This window comes from Protomyctophum bolini, assembly GCF_963924005.1.
Source record: "Protomyctophum bolini genome assembly, chromosome: 2".
NCBI classification, from domain to species: Eukaryota; Metazoa; Chordata; class Actinopteri; order Myctophiformes; family Myctophidae; genus Protomyctophum; species Protomyctophum bolini.
This window is the reverse complement of record NC_137863.1, coordinates 41851661-41878278: the sequence shown is the minus strand read 5'-3', so window position 1 is coordinate 41878278 and position 26618 is coordinate 41851661. Positions and strand designations below refer to the sequence as shown.

Here is a 26618-nt window from a genome sequence, read left to right as displayed (position 1 = left end):
ACGTCTTTTTTTGTCTCTTCTCTCATTTGGCAGGATGGTTTACACATTGTGTATTTATGGCAATTAAGTTGTTTGTAGTAACAGTAGTAACACAAGCCAAGACAAAAACAGATTTCACTGACTCTAAACCTTGCCATGGAGGCACAGTTTGCATACTTGATGCACTCACATGAATCTATATATTGCCGTCTTCCACTCTGCGACATCTGCGTCGGCTTGGCACAGCTAATGTTGACGCTTCTGCACTAGTCTGTCAACCCGTGTGTCATATCTAGCCTTTTGCTTCCTTACCCCTAGAGAGATCGTATCCACATGCCAGTCACTGTTTAGACAAGTTCATATGGCCCCCCCCACCACCACGGCCTGGGTTTATACAGGGTCATCGTGCTCTGTGGGAGTGTGGGCACACACCGTTGTGATGCTCTAATCATGACATGCTTTGGTCTTGACTTCATGGTTCTGACGCTGCACATTTTTGTTTTCTATCAAGCAAAGAAAACTTGATATTGATGTAGCTTTGACCTCAATACCTGAACATCAGTGTATAACATTTAGCAATAATTGTAAATCTGTCATTTATTATTGCCCTACTGTGCAGTTACTTGTAAAATTATGCCAGGTTCTAGGATTTACCATCCGCTGCCTATACACACAGAATAAACTCTTCCTACTTCCTACTTCTAAAGAGGACGAGAAGCGAAGACCGTACAGTGGACGCCATGTTGCTCCATGGAAGGAAAGAAACATGCGCAGTTGAGACCAGGAAGTTGTACACACATTTGGGCATGTACAACTTCCTGGTCTCAACTGCGCCTGTTTCTTTCCTTCCATGGAGCAACATGGTGTCCACTGTACGGTCTTCGCTTCTCTTCCTCTTTAGGTAGTCCTTGCTTCCGGGCTGCTTCCCTACTTCCTTCACAGGTGTTACCGATTATACAATCTCAGTTAGGCCATTTGGAACCCACTCAAGGACACTTTGAGACCCACTGGTGTAGCAGTGTAGAGTGTTTCCAGTGAGCCAACATGCACAACAGCAGCACCCTGACTCTGTTTGACCAGCATGGAACAGAGCCTTCATTAGAATCATCTGTATAACACCTGTAAAGGAAGTAGGGAAGGGGCCCGCCGCCCAAGTCCTTTCCAAAATTGCGTGTGTGCATACTAGAGCCCGTTAGCAGTAGGGGGCGGCAGGAGGTAGGGCAGGTCGTCCAATGATCCCCTGGGTCGGCGGTTCGAATCCCGGCTCCTCCTGTCCACATGTCGAAGTGTCCTTGGGCAATTCACTGAACCCTACATTGCCTCCACTGAGTTGGTCGGTGTGAGCTGTGTGAATGTGGGAAGTGAGGACGTGCTGGTGTTGACTGTTCGCCGCTTCACCTCTCCCAATGTATGAATGAATGAACCATTGTAAAGCGCTTTGAGCACTTGGAAAAGCGCTATAAAAATTGCAATTCATTATTATTCATTATTTTACTAACGGCTCCACCTGTGTGTGTGTGTGTGTGTGTGTGTGGCCTCAGGTGATCACAGACCTGGAGGAGCAGCTCACACAGCTGAGCCAGGAGAACGCCGAGCTCAACCGTCAGAACTTCTACCTGTCCAAGCAGCTGGACGAGGCCTCGGACGACCGGGAGGACCGGCTGCAGCTCAGCCAGGACGTAGACCGCCTACGGAGGGAGGTCGCTGACCGCGAGATGCACCTCAATAACCAAAAACAGGTGACACACGCGCACACACACAATAGTACAACTACATGCAGTCTTATCATTACCTTTTGCCCCCAGATTGGCAGTTAATTATAGTTTTGAAATATTCATTCGTTTCAATTTAGTTGTTCAGTGTAGTGCTGGATTTGACCGAACAACTTCAAACTCGACACGTTGTCCAGAACCAGTTTCGGTGGCCATAACTCTGTAGGCATATATGGAGATATATGGAGACAATAATTGGAGTGCATGCCTTTTTGTTCCGACGGGGCACAGGTCCGATCCATTGGTCCCATCGACTACCTACCCCAAACCCTCACCCGTCCCTAACCTAAAATTATTGATGTTTTAAAAATAATAATAAATCAATTCGTTGATGAACTGTTCTAGCCCTGATTTTAAGTGTGGCGGTGTTCCCACGCAGAAACTATAGAAAAATACGCACATCACTTCATGGAGGTGCTGGGTTCAAAAAGTAAGTAAGTAAGTAACATATGAAAAGAGAAGGGAACCCGCACACTCGTATGCTCCAACAGATAACTTTTATTGACGACGTTTCGAGCCAAGGCTCTTCATCTGGTCAAACTCAAGATGTCAGTGATCCACCCACTTAAATAGACACCCATGGGTCACGTTACTAGTCAGTGGGTGGAACTAACACTACATGGTGTTCCCACGCAGACCATCGAGACGCTGAAGACCAGCTGCAGCATGCTGGAGGAGCAGGTGGTGGAGCTGGACGCCCTGAACGATGAGCTGCTGGAGAAGGAGAGGCAGTGGGAGGCCTGGAGGTCTGCGCTGGAGGACGAGAAGAGCCAGGCCGAGAGACGCACCAGGGAGATGCAGAGGCTGCTGGACAACGAGAAGCAGAATAGGTATAGACACTCGCATTGATTAACCCATTCTGACCTGAGATCAGATTCTAAAAAAATGTCCTCTACATCCTGACAGTTTTCCATTCTGACCTGAGATCAGATTATAAAAAAATCTTCTATGTCAGTCGCTCTTCGGTTTTTCAAAAATAGCAGACCTACAAGCTCGTAGCGCGCCACTCGGTGGCGTGCTATGAGCTTGTAGATCTGCTATTTTTCAATAGCTAAAGCATAACATAATGCTAACACCAAAAGGGGTTCCCGCGCCAAAATGGTGTTTTAATTATAGACAAAATGACGGAAGCACCATCCCCACTTGTTTTGACATACATTTAGACTTTGTGGAGGTGTACTGTAATCCTGATGGAAACAGTGCCAGGGAATTGTGCGTAGGGGCAACAAATGGTCTTGTTTTGATAAAAGTGAAAGACCTCAGTTTACAGTATCTCCCATCTTCACAGTCCACAATCAATAGCGGTGTGTAGTGTACATCTCTCATATAGAGCTGTTATGACATTTGCTTAATCTTGTTGTGCATATTCAGAACATTCGTTGACAGAAACACACATTGGAGTAACAAATTGCCATCTTTTTGGAAATCTTTGGAAACATTTACAAGGATTTAATTTCCGGCATTATTATGGAAGAGACTTTGTGGTGTCTATAGTTTCAGGGTGGTAAACTGCCGCCCTCTGCTGTCAACTCCCCGGTGCACCGCTGTCACTGAGTTCCATGCAGGTGATAACACAATCTCCCGTCAGCACCGGCTTCCGTGAGCAAGGTTGACGAATGACAGCCCCGTCTAACCGGCAAACAAATATTATCTGTGTCTCTTCCTCTGGAGAACCACATAGTAGACTGACTGAATAAGGGCACACAGACTGAAAACAGAAATAGAAATATATGATGCATTGAAAGCTGTGTTGGGTTTGACCAAATAGTTCATGGTTACAGTAATTGGTTGGCCAAATTGTTCCTGTCAAAAAAGAAAGCCAAAATGGTTTAATTTTGTAAGGGAACTGGTCTCAAATTGTGAAATGTACTAACTAAATACACCTGCAAATTGGACCCGTGTGAACAAGAGTGAAAACTTAGCCACTATAGCCAGTATGTGTAGTTATGGTTTTCTGTTCTATGAGCATGGCCTCTACAGTAAAACAGATCCTCAGATAATTTAAATAGAGAGTGTAATAATTGCTAAGAACATTTCTGATGTCTATGTGTGTAGGCTCCGTGCCGACCAGCGCAGCAGCGAGTCTCGGCAGGCCGTAGAGCTGGCCGTGCGAGAGCACAAGGCTGAGATAATGGCCTTGCAGCAGGCCCTGAAGGAGCAGAGACTCAAGGCCGAAAGCCTCTCCGACACAGTAAGTCACACATTCTGACCTGAGATCAGATTCTAAAAATGTCTTCTACATCCTGACAGTTTTCCATTCTGACCTGAGATCAGATTCTAAAAATATCTTCTACGTCAGTCGTTCTTCGATTTTTCAAAAATAGCAGACCTACCTAAGCTCGTAGCCTGCCACTCGGTGGCGCGCTATGAGCTTGTAGATCTGCTATTTTTAAATAGCTAAAGCATAACGTAATGCTGAGTAATGTGAGTTAACCCAAAATGGGTTAACTCACATTCTTCTAGCCTGCAAATCACTTTGTAATATCTGATATTTCCATATTCCCTTTTCTTTTTGAGGGGCGCTATAGCCCCTCCGGCCTCCTATATACAGCTTTTGTCCACACACGTCTCATATTTGCCATTGACAATGAAGGGAGAAATTAGGTCAAATGTCTGCCAAATATGACGTCAATTTGTGGCAACACAAATATTAAATGCCATTGACAATGAAGGGAAAATCTGAGATGATGTATGATAATGTACAATGATAAGAGCGCCCCTCACTTCACACGGGTGTGTTTTTATTTTAATTTTATTGTTGCTTTACATGGCAGAGGAAAACCGTTTCGTGCAGTTGCTTGAAATATAACATTAAAATGTGTTTTCCAGCTCAATGACCTGGAAAAGAAGCATGCCATGCTGGAGATGAACGCCCGCAGCCTACAGCAGAAATTGGAGACGGAGAGAGAGTTGAAACAGAGGCTTATGGATGAGGTAGAAAGTGAAATACAATCATGCACGCAAAACGCATTTAGTGTGTTAACAGAAACGGTGTTGTCAATTCCAGTGCATTCCGTAAACTTCTGGTTCAGGGCTTTGTCACTATTCGCTAATAGAAGGCTCTGTCGAAGACTGGCCCGATGAAGTGACCGGAGGTGATGTCACTCTCCTTATATGGCTCTGTGTTAACATAACGGTGTGAGTGTTCCCCCTATAGAGCGTCGCAGTCCCTCCCCCTTTCAGAACAACGAGTGGCCCAGGAAATTAATCCCAATGCATTGGCATTTCTTAAATTATATATTTAAAGACCTTTTAAGCGTCGTACGAAGCCAACTCTTGTCGTGACAAATCATGACAACACAATATTTTGGACCAAACAAATAATTACAAAGAATTAAAACAACAAAAAAAAGTGTTGTAACCTGCCGTTTTTTCTACTTTCTAATTCTTTGTTTGGCCCGAAAAATTGTGTTTGTTGTCATGATTTGTCACGACATTTAAAAGCTCTTTAAATAAAAAAAATAAGAAATGCCTATGGGGAAAATGCATTGGGATTCATTTCCTGGGCCACTCGTTGTTCTGAAAGGGGGGAGGGACCGCGACGCTCTACAGCGAGACACCAAAACAGAAATGTGAAAAGGGAACCAAAGAGGCCATCTGTGTTTTTAGCCAAATGAACGGCTCATTTCAGTCAATTAAATGTCCTTGGATTACATGAATCAAGCCGTTGACCATAAACTGTCCATGTGTGTGTGTGGGTTGTTCTTATCAGCAAGGCAAGCTGCAGCAGCAGATGGACCTCCAGAAGAGCCATATCTTCCGTCTGACCCAGGGTCTGCAGGAGGCCTTGGACCAGACGGACATGCTGAAGACGGAGAGAACCGACCTGGAGTACCAGCTGGAGAACATTCAGGTAATTACATTCAGTACCAGCTGGAGAACATTCAGGTAATTACATTCAGTACCAGCTGGAGAACATTCAGGTAGTACATTCAGTACCAGCTGGAGAACATTCAGGTAGTACATTCAGTACCAGCTGGAGAACATTCAGGTAATTACATTCAGTACCAGCTGGAGAACATTCAGGTAGTACATTCAGTACCAGCTGGAGAACATTCAGGTAGTACATTCAGTACCAGCTGGAGAACATTCAGGTAGTACATTCAGTACCAGCTGGAGAACATTCAGGTAGTACATTCAGTACCAGCTATAGAACATTCAGGTAGTACATTCAGTACCAGCTATAGAACATTCAGGTAGTACATTCAGTACCAGCTATAGAACATTCAGGTAGTACATTCATTACCAGCTGGAGAACATTCAGTACCAGCTATAGAACATTCAGGTAGTACATTCAGTTAGAGACAAGTAAGATGCGCAAATGCGGGAAGCGAACGCAGCTCGTACATATTTGGGGTTTTTTAAGTTTTTTGAAGTTACGTTTTTTGAAGTTACGTTTTTTTTTGAAGTTAAGTTTTTTTAAGTTAAGGTGTGTGTGTGCGTGTGTGTTTTGTGTGTGATACAGCTGCGCCCTCTGGTGGCGGGCAGGTGGTGTAACAGCGGGACAGACAGACAGACAGACACACAGACATGATCTGCTAGGTCTCATAGTTAGTGCTCACTGCGTTTGCAAACATGCAGTACATTCAGTACCAGCTGACCCTTTCGGGTCCATTTGGTTCCATTTGTACACTCTCGGAGTTAAAGACCTGTAAGGGTCCTTTTGGAACCCCCGGCCTATAGCATAGTCGTTAAAGGGAAATGGGAATGGGAACGTTGACAGGGAATCGGTGAGGGAACCCGAATCGTCAAAATCCCATCCCTGGCCTGGGCCTGCTTAGAGGTCCAAAGTTAAAGTCGTACGATTAGCCACACACGTTACCGCAGTGAAATTTGTTCTCCGTATTTGACTCCATCTCTTGGAGCGGTGAGCCAACCCATTGATGCCGAGTGCCAAGCAGGGAGGCATTGGGTCCCATTTCTACAGTCTTTGGTATGACCCGGCCGGGGGTCGAACCACCGACCTCCCAGTTTCAGGGCGGACACTCTAACCACAAGGCCACTGTCTGTCCAGGCATCTTGGCTGGTAATCCAGTATGACAGTGTGTCGTGGGTTCGCTAAAATGTAGGCCATTTCTTTCCCATCCTAAAACAGCACTGGTATACATACAGGGTGAACTACTATTCAGGAAAACTGTGAATACACAAAGTTTGTCTTAATCTTGCTTTGCCAACAGCTTAAATACGAAGCATACTGTAGATGACGCAGATTTTCAAAAGGGTGACCACACACCTGCAGCTAATAAAACTGTGGGTATGATTTAGGTGTGCCACTTAAGCAAGCATTGACAATACCATTTGAATATAGTCAGTGCTTGCTGTTTGGCACGCCTAAATCAAACTGACTCATTAATTTAATTAGCTGCAGCTGTCTTTACACTATACTATGACATGTCTGTGAAAAGGGTCCATCAACTTTCATTATGGCCCGGGCTACAGTGGGGACGGAATTGGCTCTGCAACAATGTAATCTATTTTAACGTGTGTCCGCGGCAGTTACGCAGCCCTTCACTTTGTCTGCCTTTATTGATGAATGGAGTAGGAGATGGGGGCAGAGAGACGGGGAGTGACATGCAGAACTGTTTATTTTGATTGATTTACTTATTTTAATCATTACTGTGCAAGACAAGTGCATACATGCACTGCATGTGATGCAACACAATCAGAACATTGTCTAGTGAGTGTCTGCAAGCCAGGAGTTCTAGTACTAAGTTAAGAAGTCTCACGAGGGTCAATGGGATCAAATCAATCTCGACGTTCCCAAATATCATGAGTTCAAATTAGAAGCGAGCGTTTCTCTGAGGTTGTGTTCTCGTCCTGCTCTCAGGCGGTGTACTCCCATGAGAAGGTGAAGATGGAAGGCACCATCTCTCAGCAGACCAAACTCATCGACTTCCTCCAAGCCAAAATGGACCAGCCCACCAAGAAAAAAAAGGCAATTGTAAATAGAATTCCCATAAATTATTCACAATACACCGTAACGATGTTCCCCAATCATGCTGTGTTATGACTTGTGGTATGTTTCTGAATATTATTGTAAATAAACTCAGTGGCTTACACGCAGTGGTGTGAAGTAACTAATACATTTACTTAAGTATTGTACTTCAGTAGTACTGAATCAGTACACTATGGAGGTATTTGTACTTTACTTGAGTATTTCCAATTTCCAATACTTTTACTTGTACTCCACTACATCTCAGAGGCAAATATTGTACTTTTACTACACTACATTCTTTTCAAACTTTAGTTGCTTTGTAGATTTTGATTATTATTACAAAACATTTGAACCACTTCAGCTCTATATACATTTTGAGTGTTTGACCATTTGAAAATAGCCGATCTACAAGCTTGTAGATCTGCTATTTTCAAAACGTTTGAGATTTTGAAATGATACATTCTGCATAATAATGAGTACTTTTACTTTTCGTACCTTAGGTACAGTTTGATGCCAATACTTTTGTACTTTTACTCAAGCAAACGTTGAATTCCGGAACTACTAACGGAGTAGTTCTACATTGCAGTATTGGTACTTTTACTTAAAGGACCACTTCACCACTTTTCAACCTATCTTCATATAATAGGTCCTCACAAAAAATCTAGAAAAAATAGCGCAATTCTTTTCTACTCGGTCTGTGTATCATAGGAGGGCTGTGGGCAGTTCAGAAACCGTCTTCCAGTGACACCATCGATGGGGAATACAAGCTAATAAAAACGGCAGGCTTTCTAGTCCTGAAAAGTTGCAATGTGAAAATGGAAGCCATCGTTCTCACGATAATGAAAATCTTGTTCAAAAAATAATCTGCCTAATGATGATGTCACTGGAAGACGGTTTCTAAACTGCCCACAGCCCTCCTATGAGACACAGACTGAGTAGGAAAAAAATCGTGGTGAAGTGGTCCTTTTAAGTAAAACACGCTAGTACTCTTTTCACCACTGCTTAACCCATTCTGAACGGGAACCCATTTTGGTGTTAGCATCATGTTATGCTTTAGCTATTGAAAAATATCAGATCTACAAGCTCGTAGCGCGCCACCGAGTGGCGTGCTACGAGCTTGTAGGTCTGCAATTTTTGAAAAATCGAAGAACGACTGACATTTTTTAGAATCTGATCTCAGGTCAGAATGGGTTAATCAGACCAGTGTGTTGTCCAGTGGAAAACCTCGTATGAATCTGATCTCAGGTCAGAATGGCTTAACACTGCGTATCCTCTTGTGTCCCCGGGTTGGGTCAGGGTATATTCGGGCGCCGCCGGGAGGACGTGGGCACCACGACCAACGGAGCGCTGGGTCCTCCGCTCCAGCCGGCGGCTGGCCCGGTGCAGTACAGCGACATGAAGCTGGCGCTGGAGAAGGAACGCTCGCGCTGCTCCGAACTGGAGGAGACCCTGCAGAAGATGAAGATAGAGCTGCGATCCCTCAGAGAAGAGGGTGGGTGTTGTTCACGAAGAAGCCAGTGTGTCTTTCCGTGAAAGCATGCTGCTGCGCACCGAAAATAGCAGATCTACAAGCTCACAACACGTCTCACAGCACGACGTGTTGTGAGCTTGTAGATTGGCTATTTTCGGTCATTCGTTATTTTAAGATGAAAGAGTATTTGAAGTGATCAAACGAGTTTAGAAGCATCTTCCAGAAACATGAATGGTCTCAGAAATGTCATGATTTCTTCAGCAGGTCGGCTTAAATTAAAACATCATCATTACTTTTTCTTTAGCTTTATTCCACGTGACTAATTATAGTCATATTGTCATTTTTTTCTTTTAATCCAATGTCCTTTTCTCAGTGGAGCCCAGGAGGCTAAAGCTAATGGATTTGCTATTGAGAATATGCAACTCCACTCGTATTGACAGTTTGAGACTTCCTCAATTTGGCCTCTTTCACACAGATGGCAATGTGGACTCATTATAAATATAATTTCAGTTTGAAATTAAAAGCGCAAGTAATCTTGTCGCACACCTCGTCTCGTTCATTGGAGGAAAGCGGACACCCAAGATTGTCAATTTTAGGGGTGTGTGATACTCTCACAAAGTGTGAAATGGTTATTTTTTATTTTCTTTGGAAAGGTAAATGCATTTTGGTTAAAAGTATTGTCTTTTACGTTTTATTATTTTTTTATTATTCAAATGGTCACAAGCCAAAGGATATCAGTAGTATATCACTGTAGTTCACTATGTTGAGGAACGGAACCTTTCTGTTGCCTGACGCTCCTTCTTAAGGTTAGGGTATACTGCCCCCTTCCCCCTCAGAGGAAAATTAGGAACGAAAGAGAACAGTTCTGTGACATTCTGTGTTTCAGACCACTATCATCCAATCTTGTAAATGTGGTACCCGGCCTGGCTGGGACCCGTTACATTGACAGTAACAAAGACATTCCCCGTACACTGACACCACATAAGACAGGAACGCCCAAAAACGTCACATCCGGTTTTTTACCCTGGGCAGAATTTTCTATGGCTGCCAATGCGACTTTTTCCAATCCTTAATCACATACAACATCTATGCCGATAATATCTAACTTGCGGAGGTAACGTGCCTTGTCCACGGGCAACAGATCTTTCAACGTATGGCATTGCAAATACGTTTGATAATCGCTACTCTGCGTAATATTGTTTTGGAAATGCCGCAAACTGCATTGAGAGCAACGAGAGCAAATCACAACTTCCCCTGGGGGTGGTGACTCCGCCCTGAATACGCGTTGTGGTGTCAGTCTATTGAGCTATTGAGTTAACCAAGTTGTGGTATCCTTTTATTTGTAAATGTGGTACCCGGCCTGGCTGGGACCCGACCCGTTACATTGACAGTAACAAAGACATTCCCCATTGAGCTATATTGAGTTAACCAAGTTGTGGTATCCTTTTATTTTGTAAATGTTTCCAGCGGCACATTTCAAAGCTGTGGAGCACCAGGCTCACCAGGCCCCGTCCACCCCCGCCATGGCCCGCCAGCAGATCCTCATGTCGGCCATCGTCAAATCCCCAGAGCATCAGCCCAGCCCCAGCAGCCTCCTCAACCCCTCCTCAACGCGCTGCAAGGAGACCGCCACACCGGAAGGTCAGTCATGTCATGCCCCGCGTGGCGAACACCGGCTAGGTAGACGAATGCAAAAGTGTAGATATAGTGTATACTGATGTTTGAAGAATCATTCTGACCTGAGATCAGATTCTAAAAAATGTCTTCTACATCCTGAGAGTTTTCTGAAAAAGCTATGTTTCTATGTCAGTCGTTCTTCGATTTTTCAAAAATAGCAGACCTACAAGCTCGTAGCGCGCCACTCGGTGGCGCGCTATGAGCTTGTAGATCTGCTATTTTTCAATAGCTAAAGCATAACATGATGCTAACGCCATGTTCATCGGTTATTGCAGCAGAAATATGGAATAGTTTGTTTATATTGTTGATGAATATAAAACATTATTATAAACCTTTTTTATAATCTATTGTCGCCACCAAGTGATGCAATCAAATGTCTTCCGTTGTTTTGCCTGTTGTATCAAAGTTTTGATTACACCAGCTTACACCTTTTCGGTCAAAATAAAGTTTGTTGCAATTAACTACACACACACACACGCATATACATTAACAAATGTATATGCTTTAATGACCGAAATAAACCATTCATTCATTCATTCATGTATATACTGCTGTGTCACTCAAACACCTCGCCTTTTCACGAGTCAATATGGATGATACTTGCTGCGGTGAAGCTGTTGTGGGGTTTCCTGCATGTTATTATTTTTCAAAGTAGGACTTTTCCAGGGCTCCTTGAGGGAGTTCCAGTGGGTCCTCGGTAAATATGAGTTCCAATGAACCCATTTAAGCACTTTACTGTACTTTGTTTGTTTATTCAGAGTAGACGGGACATTGCATATTAATGGGCATTATGAATGCAAGGCAAATGCACCGGATTTAGCAAAGATGCAAATTTACATCCGCAGTCCGTTCTGTGTGGACCCCAGGACGATTAGCTGCTGCTATGCACCAGCTAATGGGGATCCTAATAAAACTCTAAAGTCCCCACACAAAACGTAACATCTAAACAGTGGAATACACTACGGTTTAGCAGCGTTTTAATAGGGCAATACAGATTTGTAAGCCCTATTATATACTTTGTGAAAATATATATAAAAACGCATGGCATTGCAACACGCCGACATGCCTTGACATGGAAATGTTAGAGAACCACTGGGACTATTTTGTGTCTGTTGTGTTTATTCCCTCTTATCCAGCTATCCTATAGTACTTCAGGTGCTTTTCTACTAGGTCTGTTTGCTTTCACCCAGCTGCTGCTAGACCCCTTTCTCTCTCTCTCTCTCTCTCTCGCTCTCTCTCTCCCTTTCCACTGCCCTCCGCAGAAAAGAGGAGGGTCACTTTTGAGAGTAAGTTTATGGGTCTTCCAGTACGGCTGCATCCTACCATGCTTATCTGCATGCATTGCCACACGTGTGACACACACACACACACACACACACACACACACACCACGGCCAAGTGTCTCCGGGGCAGTACGTCTGCCATCAGTCTTGCTGTTCTTGTTTCATCAGGTCATCATTAAAGACCATGCAGTTGAAATGGCCTAGTGAAACAGGGGGCTGGGACGGGTGCTTCACTGCTTCCTCAACCAATCACAGTGCAATTAGGGGCAGTGGGAGCAGGTGGTTCAGTAGCCCTGGTCCAGGGCGTTAGCGAGTTCTCACTAACACCCTGCCAGGGAAACCTCTGGTAAACATAAATTACCATTTGGCCATAGATATAAAAAGGTAGACGCCATGGGGTGTGTGTGTGTGTGTGTGTCTCAAGAGGAGGCAAGCTTCCGCGTGTGCCACGGAAAGGGGACGTTCGGTAGGCCGGAACAGGCAATGTAAACGTTTGTTTTCTCATGCCAATAAAGCTCCTTTGGATTTAATTGATATGAAGTCCCAGAAATGTAGCGCTGTGATTGGCCAGTAGTCACTTGAGCGGTAGGCGACACGGCGTGCCCTCCGCACTTCCGCTTGACTCCCACCTTACATTGGACACACATGTCTCCAACGACGTGATGAGGCATCTGTTTTTAATATAATAATATAATCTATGGTTCAGCCTATACTGTCCCGTCCACTCGGTCAATGGGATCCAAACTCCTGCCCGCTGTGTCACACAGTCACACTGCGACAAGGCGGTACTGAATCAAGATTAACTTGCGGTAATTGGAATGTTTGTTTAGCTGCGTCTGCCAGCGTTGACATTCAGATTAGCACCTCTGTCTTACTGTCTGTCTGGCAGACTGACTGGTTCGGCCTGCCCATCATCACATCGTTCATTTTGCGCTCCTTCGGCCCACGAGCAAACATAATGTGGACCCCCGTCAGCCCTCTTTGCAGTCAACAGCACTCATTCCAGCTGCACTTCAATAGCCGATCTACAAGCTTGTAGATCGGCTATTTGAGGAGGCTGCAATGCAATGCATCACAACGATTTATCCCATAGTAACTCAGGCTTTCTTCTTCCTTGTCTGTGTGTGTACCAGAGTTCGGCCGTCGTGTGAAAGAGAGGATGCACCACAACATCCCTCACCGTTTCACTGTGGGCCTCAACATGAGGGCTGCCAAGTGTGCCGTCTGCCTGGACACTGTGCACTTTGGACGTCAGGCAGCCACCTGTCTAGGTCTGTATACTATTACCCACCCAGCACTGGTTTGGGTTCATGTTTTTAGGTCTGTATACCCACCCAGCGCTGGTTTGGGTTCATGTTTTTAGGTCTGTATACCCACCCAGCACTGGTTTGGGTTCATGTTTTTAGGTCTGTATACCCACCCAGCGCTGGTTTGGGTTCATGTTTTTAGGTCTGTATACCCACCCAGCACTGGTTTGGGTTCATGTTTTTAGGTCTGTATACCCACCCAGCGCTGGTTTGGGTTCATGTTTTTAGGTCTGTATACCCACCCAGCACTGGTTTGGGTTCATGTTTTTAGGTCTGTATACCCACTAGGGCTGCCGTAATTGTCCAAAAATTGGATTCGGATATTCGTTTTAAAAACCCACGTGGATTCGAACAATTCGAGCCATTCGGATTTCGGATTTCAATTCGAGCCAATCGGATTTTTTTATAATTATATTTACACCAATACAACCTGAGACATAACATTTAAGATCGCATTGCTGGCGCAACTCTCTCTCTCTCTCTCCGCGCATTGGTGTTGCTGAAAACTGAGATGGAACACAACGCGCATACATTCTCCCTTCTCCAGTAAAACATTTTTCTTAAATGAGCAATCCTACCACACAGCCTTATCAAAACGAGGCACGGAGGCAGTATTAATTTACAGAACAGAACACTGCATTGCTGCTGCTGCTGCCGGGGCACCACATTTCATCCTTACGCATTTTATTTATCTTTTTATAATTTCCTGAAGGATAAAGTCGCTTCATGATTGAAGATTGATGAGTGATAGATCTGTGTGTTGTCTAACAAGCCCAAATGTATTAAATCAATTAATTACCAGCAGCCAGCTGCATTATTATTATCTGTGGACTGTGGGTCTGCTGCCGACGTTATGAAACTTTTAGCTGGCTAGCTGCTCCGCTGTTATGCTCAAATTAGTGACCCTAAAGAATTCTGAGGCAACATGACTGGAGACGAGGCAGCCAATCAGAACTGCGCTGCGCTGTATTCTGTGTTTAGGAAGAGTGCGAGGCAGTTGATTTATTCTTCAATGTATGCCGTTGTCGGCGTGTCGCGTGGCAAATATAACTAATCTACAAGCTCACAAGTCACAACGCTTACCCATGGCACCGAAAACTAATAATAATAATAAATAAAAATATATTTTTTATTATTATTTTTAATTCGAACCTTAATTTTATATATTCGGTTATTAATAAAAAAAATTGATTCGAATCTATATTCGGATATAGAATATTCGTTGGCAGCACTAATACCCACCCAGCACTGGTTTGGGTTCATGTTTTTAGGTCTGTATACCCACCCAGCACTGGTTTGGGTTCATGTTTTTAGGTCTGTATACCCACCCAGCACTGGTTTGGGTTCATGTTTTTAGGTCTGTATACCCACCCAGCACTGGTTTGGGTTCATGTTTTTAGGTCTGTATACCCACCCAGCACTGGTTTGGGTTCATGTTTTTAGGTCTGTATACCCACCCAGCACTGGTTTGGGTTCATGTTTTTAGGTCTGTATACCCACCCAGCACTGGTTTGGGTTCATGTTTTTAGGTCTGTATACCCACCCAGCACTGGTTTGGGTTCATGTTTTTAGGTCTGTATACCCACCCAGCACTGGTTTGGGTTCATGTTTTTAGGTCTGTATACCCACCCAGCACTGGTTTGGGTTCATGTTTTTAGGTCTGTATACCCACCCAGCACTGGTTTGGGTTCATGTTTTTAGGTCTGTATACCCACCCAGCACTGGTTTGGGTTCATGTTTTTAGGTCTGTATACCCACCCAGCACTGGTTTGGGTTCATGTTTTTAGGTCTGTATACCCACCCAGCACTGGTTTGGGTTCATGTTTTTATTGGGGAACAAGTATAGAGCGTCGCAGTCCCGCCCCCTTTCATGACGACGCCAGGCCCAGGAAATGATTCCCAATGCATTTTTCCCATAGCCATTTCAAAAGGTATTTATTTAAAGACGGCTACGCCGCGGACAAAGCCAACTCGAGTCGTGACAACTCATGACAACAAACACAATATTTTGGACCAAACGAATAATTACAAAGAAGAAAAACAACCAAAAAAAGTGTTGTAACCTGCCGTATTTTTCTTCTTTCTAATTATTTGTTCGGCCCAAAAAATTGTGTTTGTTTGTCATGATTTGTCACGACAAGAGTTGGCTTTGTCCGCGGTGTAAACGTCTTTAAATAAATACTTTTTGAAATGTCTATGAGGAAAATGAACAGAGAATCATTTCCTGGGCCCTGGTAGGGGACTGCGACTGCGACGCTCTATAGGGCCACGGGTGAAGGAGCACAAGTCTTGTGCTCGCACACGTGTGAACTGTTGAGGGGGGGGGGGGGTGTGTGACATAGAGACAAGGTCACATGTCGGAGTGCTAAAAAAAAAATAGACTTGACTGTTTTTTTCCCCCACCCTGTGTCTGATTATGACTGATTATAGAGTGCCACACCCTGTGCCACCCCAAATGTTCACCGTGCCTCCCGGCCACTTGCGGCCTACCGTTGGAGTATGCCACTCACTTCACAGAGGCTTTGTGTCGGGACAAGGCTAACTCCCCAGCCCTGCAGGTCAAAGAGGCCAGCGGCCATGTTCGCCTAGAGGGATGGATGAAGCAACCAAGGTAACTCGTGCATGCAGCACCTATAATAGTTATCGACATTTTATTGATATTGACTGAAAGATGTGTAACTAAGCTTCTTTCTACCTTTTGGTGTGTAGAGCCTGACCGATACATCTGTTTGGCCGATATATATAGCACCCATTATTGGACTCTTTCTTTTATGGTATCAGACTATCAGTAATTAGCCGACGTGTCACAATTTTATTAACCACTTCCAACCTGGCATCCATTTTGGGCATAAATCACAGACGGGGTGATTTATCTATCAACAGTGACCACCCAGCTGTACATTATCCCGCTTATTACACGGCCACTTAATACACAAATTAATACATTAAAAAAAGTGACAACAAAACAAAGTATTTCCTTGCTTACGGTAATGAAAGTATTCCAAGTTGGCCCCGCAGAGCGCAACAAGTCGCATCGGAAAGTCGGAAACGAGGAAGTGAGTGTTGATCAAATGGAATTAATTTTCGGGTACGGCATCGTCTATTTCTGGCTTCAAATGTTTTCAAAAACATTCTTGAAAGCATGTTGTTTAGTTAAATCACATTGTGTGTTTAGTTTACATCATGTTATGTTGGGTACGGCATAAATTTCAAGCAGCACAGCAGGTGCACACAGCAGCCTTTGATTACGGTCTGTAATCCAGAAATAACACACCACTGAATTTGGCGATTTGACCAATCGGAAATGAGAATCAAGCATTCAACCAAGCTGTCTAATAAAACGAGATGGAACTGTTCTGTTCGGATGTATGGGCTGTCAAGGGGGAATCTAGTTACCAACCTTGCTGGCAAGATGGCTGTGGTCTGCAGTGTTCTATGACCTATGTTCAGTGGGGATCTGCTCGGTCAGGTTAGCTATACTTTGCTCATAATGTGCATCTTTCTGCTCACACAGGCATGGCAAGCGTGGCCAGCAGGGCTGGGAGAGGAAGTACGTCGTGCTGGACGGAACTAAAGTCTCCGTCTTTGAGACGGAGCCCAGAGAAGGTCTGTGGCTTATTGATATATTATTTACATTTGTATTGTATGAGTCTTAATATTTTAACTAACATCTTTTAAGGATAATATTATGAGAACCACCATTCCGTGGATGAGAATTGTTAAATGTGTCTAAAGAAAATTGTGGAAACGACTGTCCCTATGAAATAAAAATCAAGTTCTTTATAGTTATTTAATTAATTTGAATGTTTAAGGGGTGTTATTTTTGGAAGAATGATCGATCTTTTACTAAACACAGTGGCAAATAAAGAGAAAACTGCAGATATACAAGCTCACAACGCACCGTGACATATTGTGAGCTTGTAGATTGGCTATTTTCAAGTATAAGAAACACACAATTGTGAGATAATTTTTTTTTTATATAATATTTGGTATTCGTTTGCTTGAAGAGTTTACTGCTGTTTGTCCCGCAGACTGTGTGAACTGTTAAGAGTTTACTGCTGTTTGTCCCGCAGACTGTGTGAACTGTGAAGAGGAGTTTGAGCTGTGTCTGCCCGATGGCGAGGTGTCCGTGCACGGCGCAGTGGGAGCCTCTGAGCTCATCAACACCGCCAAGTCAGGTAACTGGTCTGCTCTGGATCCAATCCTTCCTAATCCCGCCGTACTCATCTTGTTGGGAGGATTTAAGTGAGTCTGCCTCCTCTCCAGATTTGAAATTGAACCCACGAGGCTCCTCTCTGCTCTAAATCCCCACTGCACTCGGTTGTGTGCACCTTTTATTGCGCACCGACAAGTGTTGATCTACAAGCTCACAACAACGCATGAGTGAGCTTGTAGATCGGCTATTTTCTGTGTGTGACACTGGCGTGCAAACCAAGTATAAATCAGGCTTCAAAGGTAGACAATTCAATTTGGAATTGAAAGTGGACTGTTAGGATACTAACAATTCACACTAACACTGTGCGTGTGTGTGTGTGTGTGTGTGTGTGTGTGTGTGTGTGTGTGTGTGTGTGTGTGTGTGTGTGTGTGTGTGTGTGTGTGTGTGTGTGTGTGTGTGTGTGTGTGTGTGCCCGTGTGCCCGTGTGCCTGTGTGTGTGTGTGTGTGTGTGTGTGTGTGTGTGCGTGTGTGCGTGTGCACACAGACATCCCTTACGTGCTGAAGCTAGAGTCTCATCCTCACACCAGCTGTTGGCCAGGCCAGTCCCTGTATTTCATGGCGCCCAGCTTCCCCGACAAGCAGCGCTGGGTGGCTGTACTGGAGTCAGTGGTGGCTGGCAGTCGAGGCTCTAAAGTGGATTCCGATGCTGTGAGTACGGTGTGTTGGGGGGGCTCGGGGTCAGTCATTTATTCAAGCTTGCTTTAGGCTGCCTGAAGTGTAAGATGTACCGTACGGCCCAATTGGCTGTTTCATACCTGACGAGCTTAGTAAATGACATCCATCTCAAATGGCGATCTTAACCCTTCCAGTGTGTTCCGTTTTTGTAAGCGCATGTGGACAACAATACAGTGTGTTTTGTTATGAAGATTCAAATAAGACAAAACGGCGAATGTCCGCTTAACGAGCATAGTCAGCCAGCGCCTTCACTTCTCTCTCTCCCCCTCCCTCTTCTCTTTCCCTCTTTTTTTTATCTGCATGTTTCCAATACACATGTCTTCTACCTCTGTGTTGTCATCGTTCTGTCTCGCTGTGGTTACATTGTGTGTATGTCCACCCAATGGGGTTGTGTGGAATCATGTTGTATAGGCAGGTGTTGCTAACAGACCGAAGAACCTATCCCCTCTGGTTCAGGTACAGTAAGTACAGTAGCTGCACGAACGCTTGGGCTTCAGTCGACCTGACTGACTGAGCATGCAGTAGGCGTACTGTATATTTATCCGGAATTAATACAATACACTGCGGAATTTCACACAATGATTTGGCGGCACAAATGGCTATTGCTCACAATTCCTACTATTAGCCAATACAAGCTCAGAACGCAACGCTTTGTGAGCTTGTATATCTGCCATTTTCGGGGCGTGCAACTAAAATAAGGCTCAACTTTTGATACGCAACTGCATTCAGTTTCACACGCACGCACGCGCTCACGTGCGCCCGCGCGCGCGCACACACACACACACACACACACACACACACACACACACACACACACACACACACACACACACACACACACACACACACACACACACACACGCAGTGCATGGATGTGAAGAGACACTGCTGTGCAGTATTGGCCTAGTGTCTCCTGATGTCTTGCATGCTTCTTCTCCAAAAGCCATGCTCTGCTTCAGCCTCTCTTCATTGAAGCCCTAACTGTAGAGGCACATGTTGTAGCATACCAAGCTTCTCCTGAGCTCGCTCACTATCTGTCCTGGGTGTTTTTGTGTGTTAATAATGCTGCTGCCAGCATTAATGCAGTTTTTCCATCCTAGTCATTCTCTGCTTTACTGAGCCTTGGAAATTGTATTATGTCTTTTACTGGGACGTGCCATTTTATACGGTTCTCCTTTACTGAACTGCCCTTGAAAGTGGAAACGGGTGACCAGTTGGAGATGATATGTAAAGTGTTTGGGATATCTGTGGAAATTCTTTAGTGACCTGAAAACAGCAAAAAAAATATATAGATTTTATAATGTGATTTACAGTAGTGCTGCAGTACAAAAATGTTGATTAATTGAACAACCTGAATGTCATAATTCGCTAACATTTGGCAAAAATAAGCTAATATTTGTCGAAAATATCAGCTCTAGAAGCTCGCATTGCATCGCGTTACTTAAGACGCATTGTGAGCTTGTATGTCGTCCATTTTCAGCAAGACATTTGGTGTGAGGGGGCAGACGTACGGTACCAATTACATACCCGTGTGACTAAAGTGTCAACAACGTTAATGTAACTACGGGAAGTCGAGAACAGAGACACTAGATGACGATACCATTTCTAAGTTTGTACAGACGTTGTGGTCATGTTCCATAGTGACGTCTCTGTGCTAAAATGATCGCTGACTAACCTTGTCCCGTGTGATGCTCCTTTTCGTTCTCTTTGCCTGCTTCATATCCCGTTAGAAGCTGCTGGGCAATTCTCTGCTGAAGCTGGAGGGCGACGATCGTTTGGACATCAACTGCACTCTGCCTCTCACAGACCAGGTATCAGTGCTTTGAGAATGGAACACCGTGAATAAATAATCCATGTTCATTGTAGATATCATATTTGAATGTTGGATTTTTTTTAAACTTTTTGTACAGTAGGCAGTATGGCTGCTGTTCTTTCCCAGGACGTCTTGTCGTGTATCGGCAGCCAGTGGTTCAGTATGTTGTTCAAGCCGAAGAGTTTCTTGATTTAATTAGAAAGAGATAGATAGAGATGGGCAATTATCAAAAATATATCAAAACTGACATTTTTTTACATAACTACCGGTAAACACAAATAATTGTGTTGTTGTAAATCTTTTTACAGCAATGTCCGTTTTCATAGGTTAATGTGACTATGTGGACCAGTATGACTATGAGTACCAGTAGGGGCGCTGTTGTGCCAGAAACAGAGAGAGAGATAGTGCTGCACTGTTCCATGCTAATGAGAGAGAGAGGAGGAGGGGGGGAGAGGAGAGTTGCAGTGGCCAGGTTATCACTGTACAGTATGTGGTCCGCTGTCACATTGACTGAACTTTCTCGAGCAAACGTGTGATACCAGGCTCTCTCCAATTTAATGGACAACTCTGACACATTGTCCACCCTTGTAATCCGTCACTCTCTCATCTCTCCTAGATTGTACTGGTTGGTTCTGAAGAAGGTCTGTATGCTCTCAACGTCATAAAGAATTCTCTCACCCACATCCCGGGCCTGACCTCCGTTTTCCAGATCCAGATCCTTAAAGATCTTGAGAAGCTGCTGATGATCACTGGTCAGTATTACACACCAAAACACGAGCGCTTTGCTGGAGAATCCCTAGTTTTCTTTGAAGTCAATGGAAACATGTACTGTACTTAGAACTCTGTAATTAAAGATTGTGGAGGTAAGACCCAGGGATGAGGAAAATAATGAATTTCTTTAACTGATTAAAAATGAACACCGGAAGAAAAAACATCCACTGTTGCTGATATAACATTTCAAAAGGACCAACATCGGGTTTGATCTCTAGAAAGCATCTGTGAAAAATGCGGAAGGAATTTGGCAACCAAATGCTTTTCTGTTGATGATTCTCCCAGCCAAGTACTCTATCCGCCCCTTTTGTGAACGGAGTTTTCTAATATTAGAATTTAGATGAATTACTGTGTGTTCTCCTTGGCTGGCTCTTGTCTCTCTGTTAGCTCTAATTAGAGCTTCAAACACAGTGCCGTTAATGAAATAACGTTATGAATTCATGTTAGAATTAAATTCACAATGTTTTCTAGTACTTAATCTACTAAAAGTCATACTGTGTAATATTTTCAATCAAACAAATGTTACCTTGCAATCTTGTCCACAATAACCATTCCACATACGTCTTTTTTGACAAGTCCTCTAAACACTATTAAATACTCTTTGTAGTTTCGAGTGTTGGGGCCGACACGCCAAAATGACGCTTGCACCGGAAATATAATGTACCGGAAATGTGTTCGTTTGTGTATTTTAACGTTAATAAATACAGCTTCTGATGACGTGTCGTTGCGATATCCTCGAGCAGCATCCCTGCAGCATTCATTTGTCATGGCTCCTTCGGTACAGACATTATGCTGTCAATAGCTACCAGTAGCTGTCACCAAAAGAGACAAAAAAAGAGTATGCAATTGAAGGTTACACAGTATGACTTTAATCAGCTCCTGATTACACATTGATGGAGCCCTGCGTGTTGTTGACTGATGGTGATATGTCCTGTAGGAGAGGAGAGGACTCTCTGCCTGGTGGACATAAAAAGGGTGAAACAGTCTTTGTCCCAGTCTCACCTCCCAGCTCAGCCTGACCTCAACCCCTTCGTCTTTGAGACTGTCAAGGGATGCCACCTCTTTTCTTCTGGCAAGGTAGAATACGGCTCTTACTTACATTACGCTAACCGCTCTAAACAGCAGCAGATACAGTACCTGTACTGTACTTATCTTCATATAATTGGTCCTCACTATGCTCCATGTACCATGTTCATGATAAAATACCACAATTTTCCCCCCTACTCAGTCTCATTTGAACTGGTTTCTGAACTGCTCACAGCACTCCCATGAGATACTGACTGAGTAGAAAGAATTTGTGGCATTTTATCATGGACATTAGCGAGGACCTATTATATGAAGGTAGGTTGAAAAGTGGTGAAGTGGTCCTTTAACAAGATAACACACCATGTGAGTATATTACAAGTCATTGTTGTCGGGTGGAAACTTTGTACTGCATGTCCATTATCTATTTGTAATTAAATAGTGAAAATAGATCTGCTATTTTCACTACTTTTGTGTCACACTTGTATGACCAAATAGGGCATTAATCGACAGAAATATAGAGGGTATATACAGTATGTATATGTACAGTATATATACATATGTATACAAGGTTTCTGCACGACGCCGGCAACAAAATGTGTATTGTTACCTGACAACATTGTTCTCCCTATGTAGATTGACAACGGATTATGTATATGTGCCGCGATGCCAAACAAGATCACCATTCTCCGCCACAATGAAAGCCTCAACAAGTTCTGCATCAGACAAGTGAGTTATGTTGACCCTATATACAGTATATTAATAATGCCAACAGTGAAACTACCTCTCCATGGTCACTGCCCCAAGTGCAGATTTGCAAATGATGCAAAGAATTGAGTGAAATAAAGAGAAATGTGATGGGGACGACGACGTGGGGGCAGCTGTGTTTTTGGGACATTTCTCCCATAAATATGCTTCACGTGGTCTGCATCGCAGAGCCTAAAACTGGTGTGTGTGTGTTTTCGCAGGAGATCGAGACGTCCGAACCGTGCAGCTGCATCCACTTTACAGGCTACAGCATCATCATCGGCACCAATAAGTTCTATGAGATTGAGATGAAGCAGTATGCACTTGAGGGTAGGTCATCTATTAAGATTCACTGTGCTACTATATTACTGCAGTATACTGTGAGGCTGCAACGATTAATCGTATTCAAATCGGTTATTCAATTGGTTGCCAACTAATTTATTAATCGTAATCGTATTAGCAACTTTTTTTTTTGCAATTAATCGTGCACTTAACCATACAGTAGTTAGAGTAGTGAGCCCTTACAATTTGCTGATAGTTTCACATGCACAGTAGCGACTGTACCTAAAGGTTAGTTGCATTGCAGCCCTAATATACTGTATGCTGCATATTATAGCACGCACTGATCCCCAGGACCAATGCTATTGGCCCATGTCAGTATTGACGGGATGAAATGTGAACTAATTTAGCTTAAAGTGACGGTCTGTTCGAAGACAGGACTGCTGCTGTGTACTTTACATCGACCAATATTGTCTTGCCACGAGTGTTGGCAAGTAGAGACAGTGAGTGTACAGGCACTCGTATTATAAGGAGTCTGCTTTGGGTTGGGCCACTACTTTCACATCTACACTAATACTACTACCTTTTGCACTACTTTCGGTGGTAGATTATTGCACTGCTCTTTCACATAGACTATTGGAGATGGGCTGTGAGAGAGGAAGTCAGTTTGGCATAAGTTAGATGGACCTTTATCTAACCAGGCAATGTATATCAATATTTCAAAACTACTATTAGGAGAAAATAAAGACCTTGAGATTTGTACTGCTAGACATTCACGCAATGGCAATGTGTCCAAATAAGTCATTATTATAAAATTGGCAACATGTGCAGCTGATGTATGACCTACTTTACAAATTTACTATGGAAATTAGCTGCCCTCAACAATAGTACGTTCAATTGGAGGTTATAATCTTTTATAGAATTTAGCATAAGACAAAATATTAACAATTATATACCAAAAACTCGTCTTATAATAAAACATCCGATGGTTTAAATGTATTAATTCATATGTATCCATAATGGCGACTTTATATAGCACATAGTAGGAACCCTCTCCTGAATTTTCTATCGAGAAACGTATAGAGCCAGCACTCCAGTTTGCATGGAAAAGAACCACTTTATATTTGCAAGACGGCATGACGGCGTTTGGAATCCTCAAGGGATCTTCTCCAGGTACATTTCAGCATGGCTCCAATGCTCCATGGGGAGCTCCAGCACAGTGTCTCCTCTTTGAGCTACTGTGTGATATCCATAGAGCAGCATGTTAATATTACCCCAGAAGTGTGGGGGGGGTGCTTCTCTGTGGAGCTGCATTCTGGTGGACATTACATTTGTCCTGGTAACCTGCTATATATGTATGTACTGTATACTCTGTATGTGGATGTATTCTTTCTTTTGTGTTTTTGTGTACGGCTAGATCCGGTCCTATAGCGACACAGTGGGGGGCGGAAGTAGACAGTGGGGGACGAAGGGCTTAAGAAGGACTGAACAGTTGTGCGCTGTGCATGTTAAAACCCATTTTGGGCGCGGGAACCCCTTTTGGTGATAGCATTATGTTATGCTTTAGCTATTGAAAAAATAGCAGATCTACAAGCTCGTAGCGCGCCACTCGGTCTGCTATTTTTGAATATTCGAAGAACGACTGACATAGAAACATAGCTTTTTCCGAAAACTTGTCATTTTCAAACAGACATTTTTTAGAATCTGATCTCAGGTCAAAATGGGTTAAGCTTTGCCGATAAAGTGGTTATATTTCCTGTGCTCTGAAACTGGAGTTTCCTTGTGTAAACGTAGAAGCTCTATACGTTTCTCAATGTTACTCCTTTTGGCTGAGCCGCGCCCATCGTCGATGTGTACGTTTTTGCTAGGTATTTTTTGTACTGAATTTTCTAACGGCCAACTAACTGCTAGAGGTTCTGTCCATCCCCCCCCCCTCCTCCCTCCCCTCTCAGAGTTCCTGGATAAGAACGACGTGACGCTAGCTTCGGCTGTGTTCGCCGCCTCCTCGCACAGCTTCCCCATCTCCATCATCCAGGTCACCATGGCACCGCAGAAGGAAGAGTACCTGCTCTGTTTCCACGGTTAGCCCATTGTGTGTGTGTGTGTGTGTGTGTGTGTGTGTGTGTATACAATGTGTATATGTCGAGTACACAGGAAAGCATGTCAAGTTGCAGTAGATGTGAAGAATCTTGTCCCTCTGTGTTTAATTCAGGCGGCTGTTGTATTTGTTCAGTATACTCGATCATACGATTTACGTGCCAAAAAATTGCAGATCTACAAGCTCACAAGTCACAACGCGTTGCAGAACGTGACGTGTTGTGAGATGTTTAGATTTTCTATTTTTTGGCACAGAGCAGGAATGGGATCCCAGGAATGGAATTTGTATGTCCAAATCCAATTCATTTCTTATTGCGTATTAATTTCTAATTATTTTCCTGTATGAAACGGATATTTTTCCACTGAATGACATTAACCTAATTGATGTTATCTGTGCAGAGTTCGGTGTGTTTGTGGACGTGTACGGCCGCAGGAGCAGAAGTGAGGACATCAAGTGGAGCCGACTGCCTCTGTCATTTGGTCAGTGCATATTATTATCATAACGACACCTTCCTCCGTGTCGGCCTCAGAGAGCTGCTGTTGTGATCGCCATTTAGAGCCTGTGGGCCGCAAGGATATTGCAAGTGGGGACCCCCCCAAATAATTGGCAAACAAACACAAAGATTTGAATTATAATATAACATTAACGTTAATTAAAACCTTGAGAAATGTGTTTTCATTGTGATCCTGTTTTAACCCATTTTGGGCAGGAACCCCTTTTGGTGTTTTAAACATTATGTTATAATTTAGCTATGAGCTTGTAGGTCTGCTATTTTTGGAAGAATCGTGAAAATGTGTCGCAAATCCTGGCAGAAAACTGTCAGGATTTACAGAAAACTGTAAATTTCGACGTCAGGCCTTTAATTTAAAAAAAAACAGCAATACTGTCTGTTCCATTGAACAACTGCCAGAACACAATCCACTGATTGATCTTTAAAAAATAAACATGAAAATGAAAATGCACTCGGCCCACCCACGTCAGATGACTGCTTGGCACATGGTTAGATAGGTGACCCACGGACACTTTTGAGTGGACCTATAGTGGCCTGGCCTGACCCGGAAAAGGCTGAGAACCACTGGATTTACATAGTGAACTGCATAGAGCGTTGCAGTCCTGCCCCCCCTCCAGAGACCCGGAAAAGAAACCCCCGTTCATTATCCTCATAGACTTTTCAGAAAGTATTTATTTAAAGACGTTTACGCCGCGGACAAAGCCAACTCTCGTCGTGACAAATCATGACAATAAACACAATGTTTTGGGCCAAACAAAAGGTTACAACACTTTTATTTTTATTTTTCTTCTAATTATTTGTTTGGTCCAAAATATTGTGTTTTGTTTGTTCATGATTTGTCACGACTCGAGTTGGCTTCGTACGACGCTTAAAAGGTCTTCAAATAAATACTTTTTGAAATGTCTATGGGGAAAATGCATTGGGATTCATTTCCTGGGCCTGGCGTCGTCATGAAAGGGGGCGGGACGGCGTCACTCTATACACATCATGGATAGTTCTGAAATAGTTTGGAGCATGTAGATAGTCCTTCATTTTGCGAATAATGGCCCCCGGCGCTTAAA

At 43.6% G+C, this 26618-nt stretch overlaps 1 protein-coding gene across 1 annotated transcript in view; it reads left to right on the top strand.

Annotated features, from left to right (window-relative positions):
- Positions 1-26618, top strand: part of cita (citron rho-interacting serine/threonine kinase a) — a 59019-nt gene that overhangs the window by 26047 nt on the left and 6354 nt on the right. The window contains exons 25-44 of the mRNA XM_080785467.1: positions 1521-1718; positions 2388-2581; positions 3807-3942; positions 4581-4685; positions 5464-5604; positions 7579-7692; positions 8983-9178; positions 10625-10798; positions 13251-13388; positions 15855-16035; positions 16939-17030; positions 17498-17602; positions 18125-18288; positions 20046-20126; positions 20745-20880; positions 21837-21976; positions 22559-22651; positions 22891-22999; positions 24901-25029; positions 25445-25525. Coding sequence (XP_080641593.1) covers positions 1521-1718; positions 2388-2581; positions 3807-3942; positions 4581-4685; positions 5464-5604; positions 7579-7692; positions 8983-9178; positions 10625-10798; positions 13251-13388; positions 15855-16035; positions 16939-17030; positions 17498-17602; positions 18125-18288; positions 20046-20126; positions 20745-20880; positions 21837-21976; positions 22559-22651; positions 22891-22999; positions 24901-25029; positions 25445-25525 — 2707 coding nt within the window. The remainder of the gene's footprint in view (positions 1-1520; positions 1719-2387; positions 2582-3806; positions 3943-4580; positions 4686-5463; positions 5605-7578; positions 7693-8982; positions 9179-10624; positions 10799-13250; positions 13389-15854; positions 16036-16938; positions 17031-17497; positions 17603-18124; positions 18289-20045; positions 20127-20744; positions 20881-21836; positions 21977-22558; positions 22652-22890; positions 23000-24900; positions 25030-25444; positions 25526-26618) is intronic.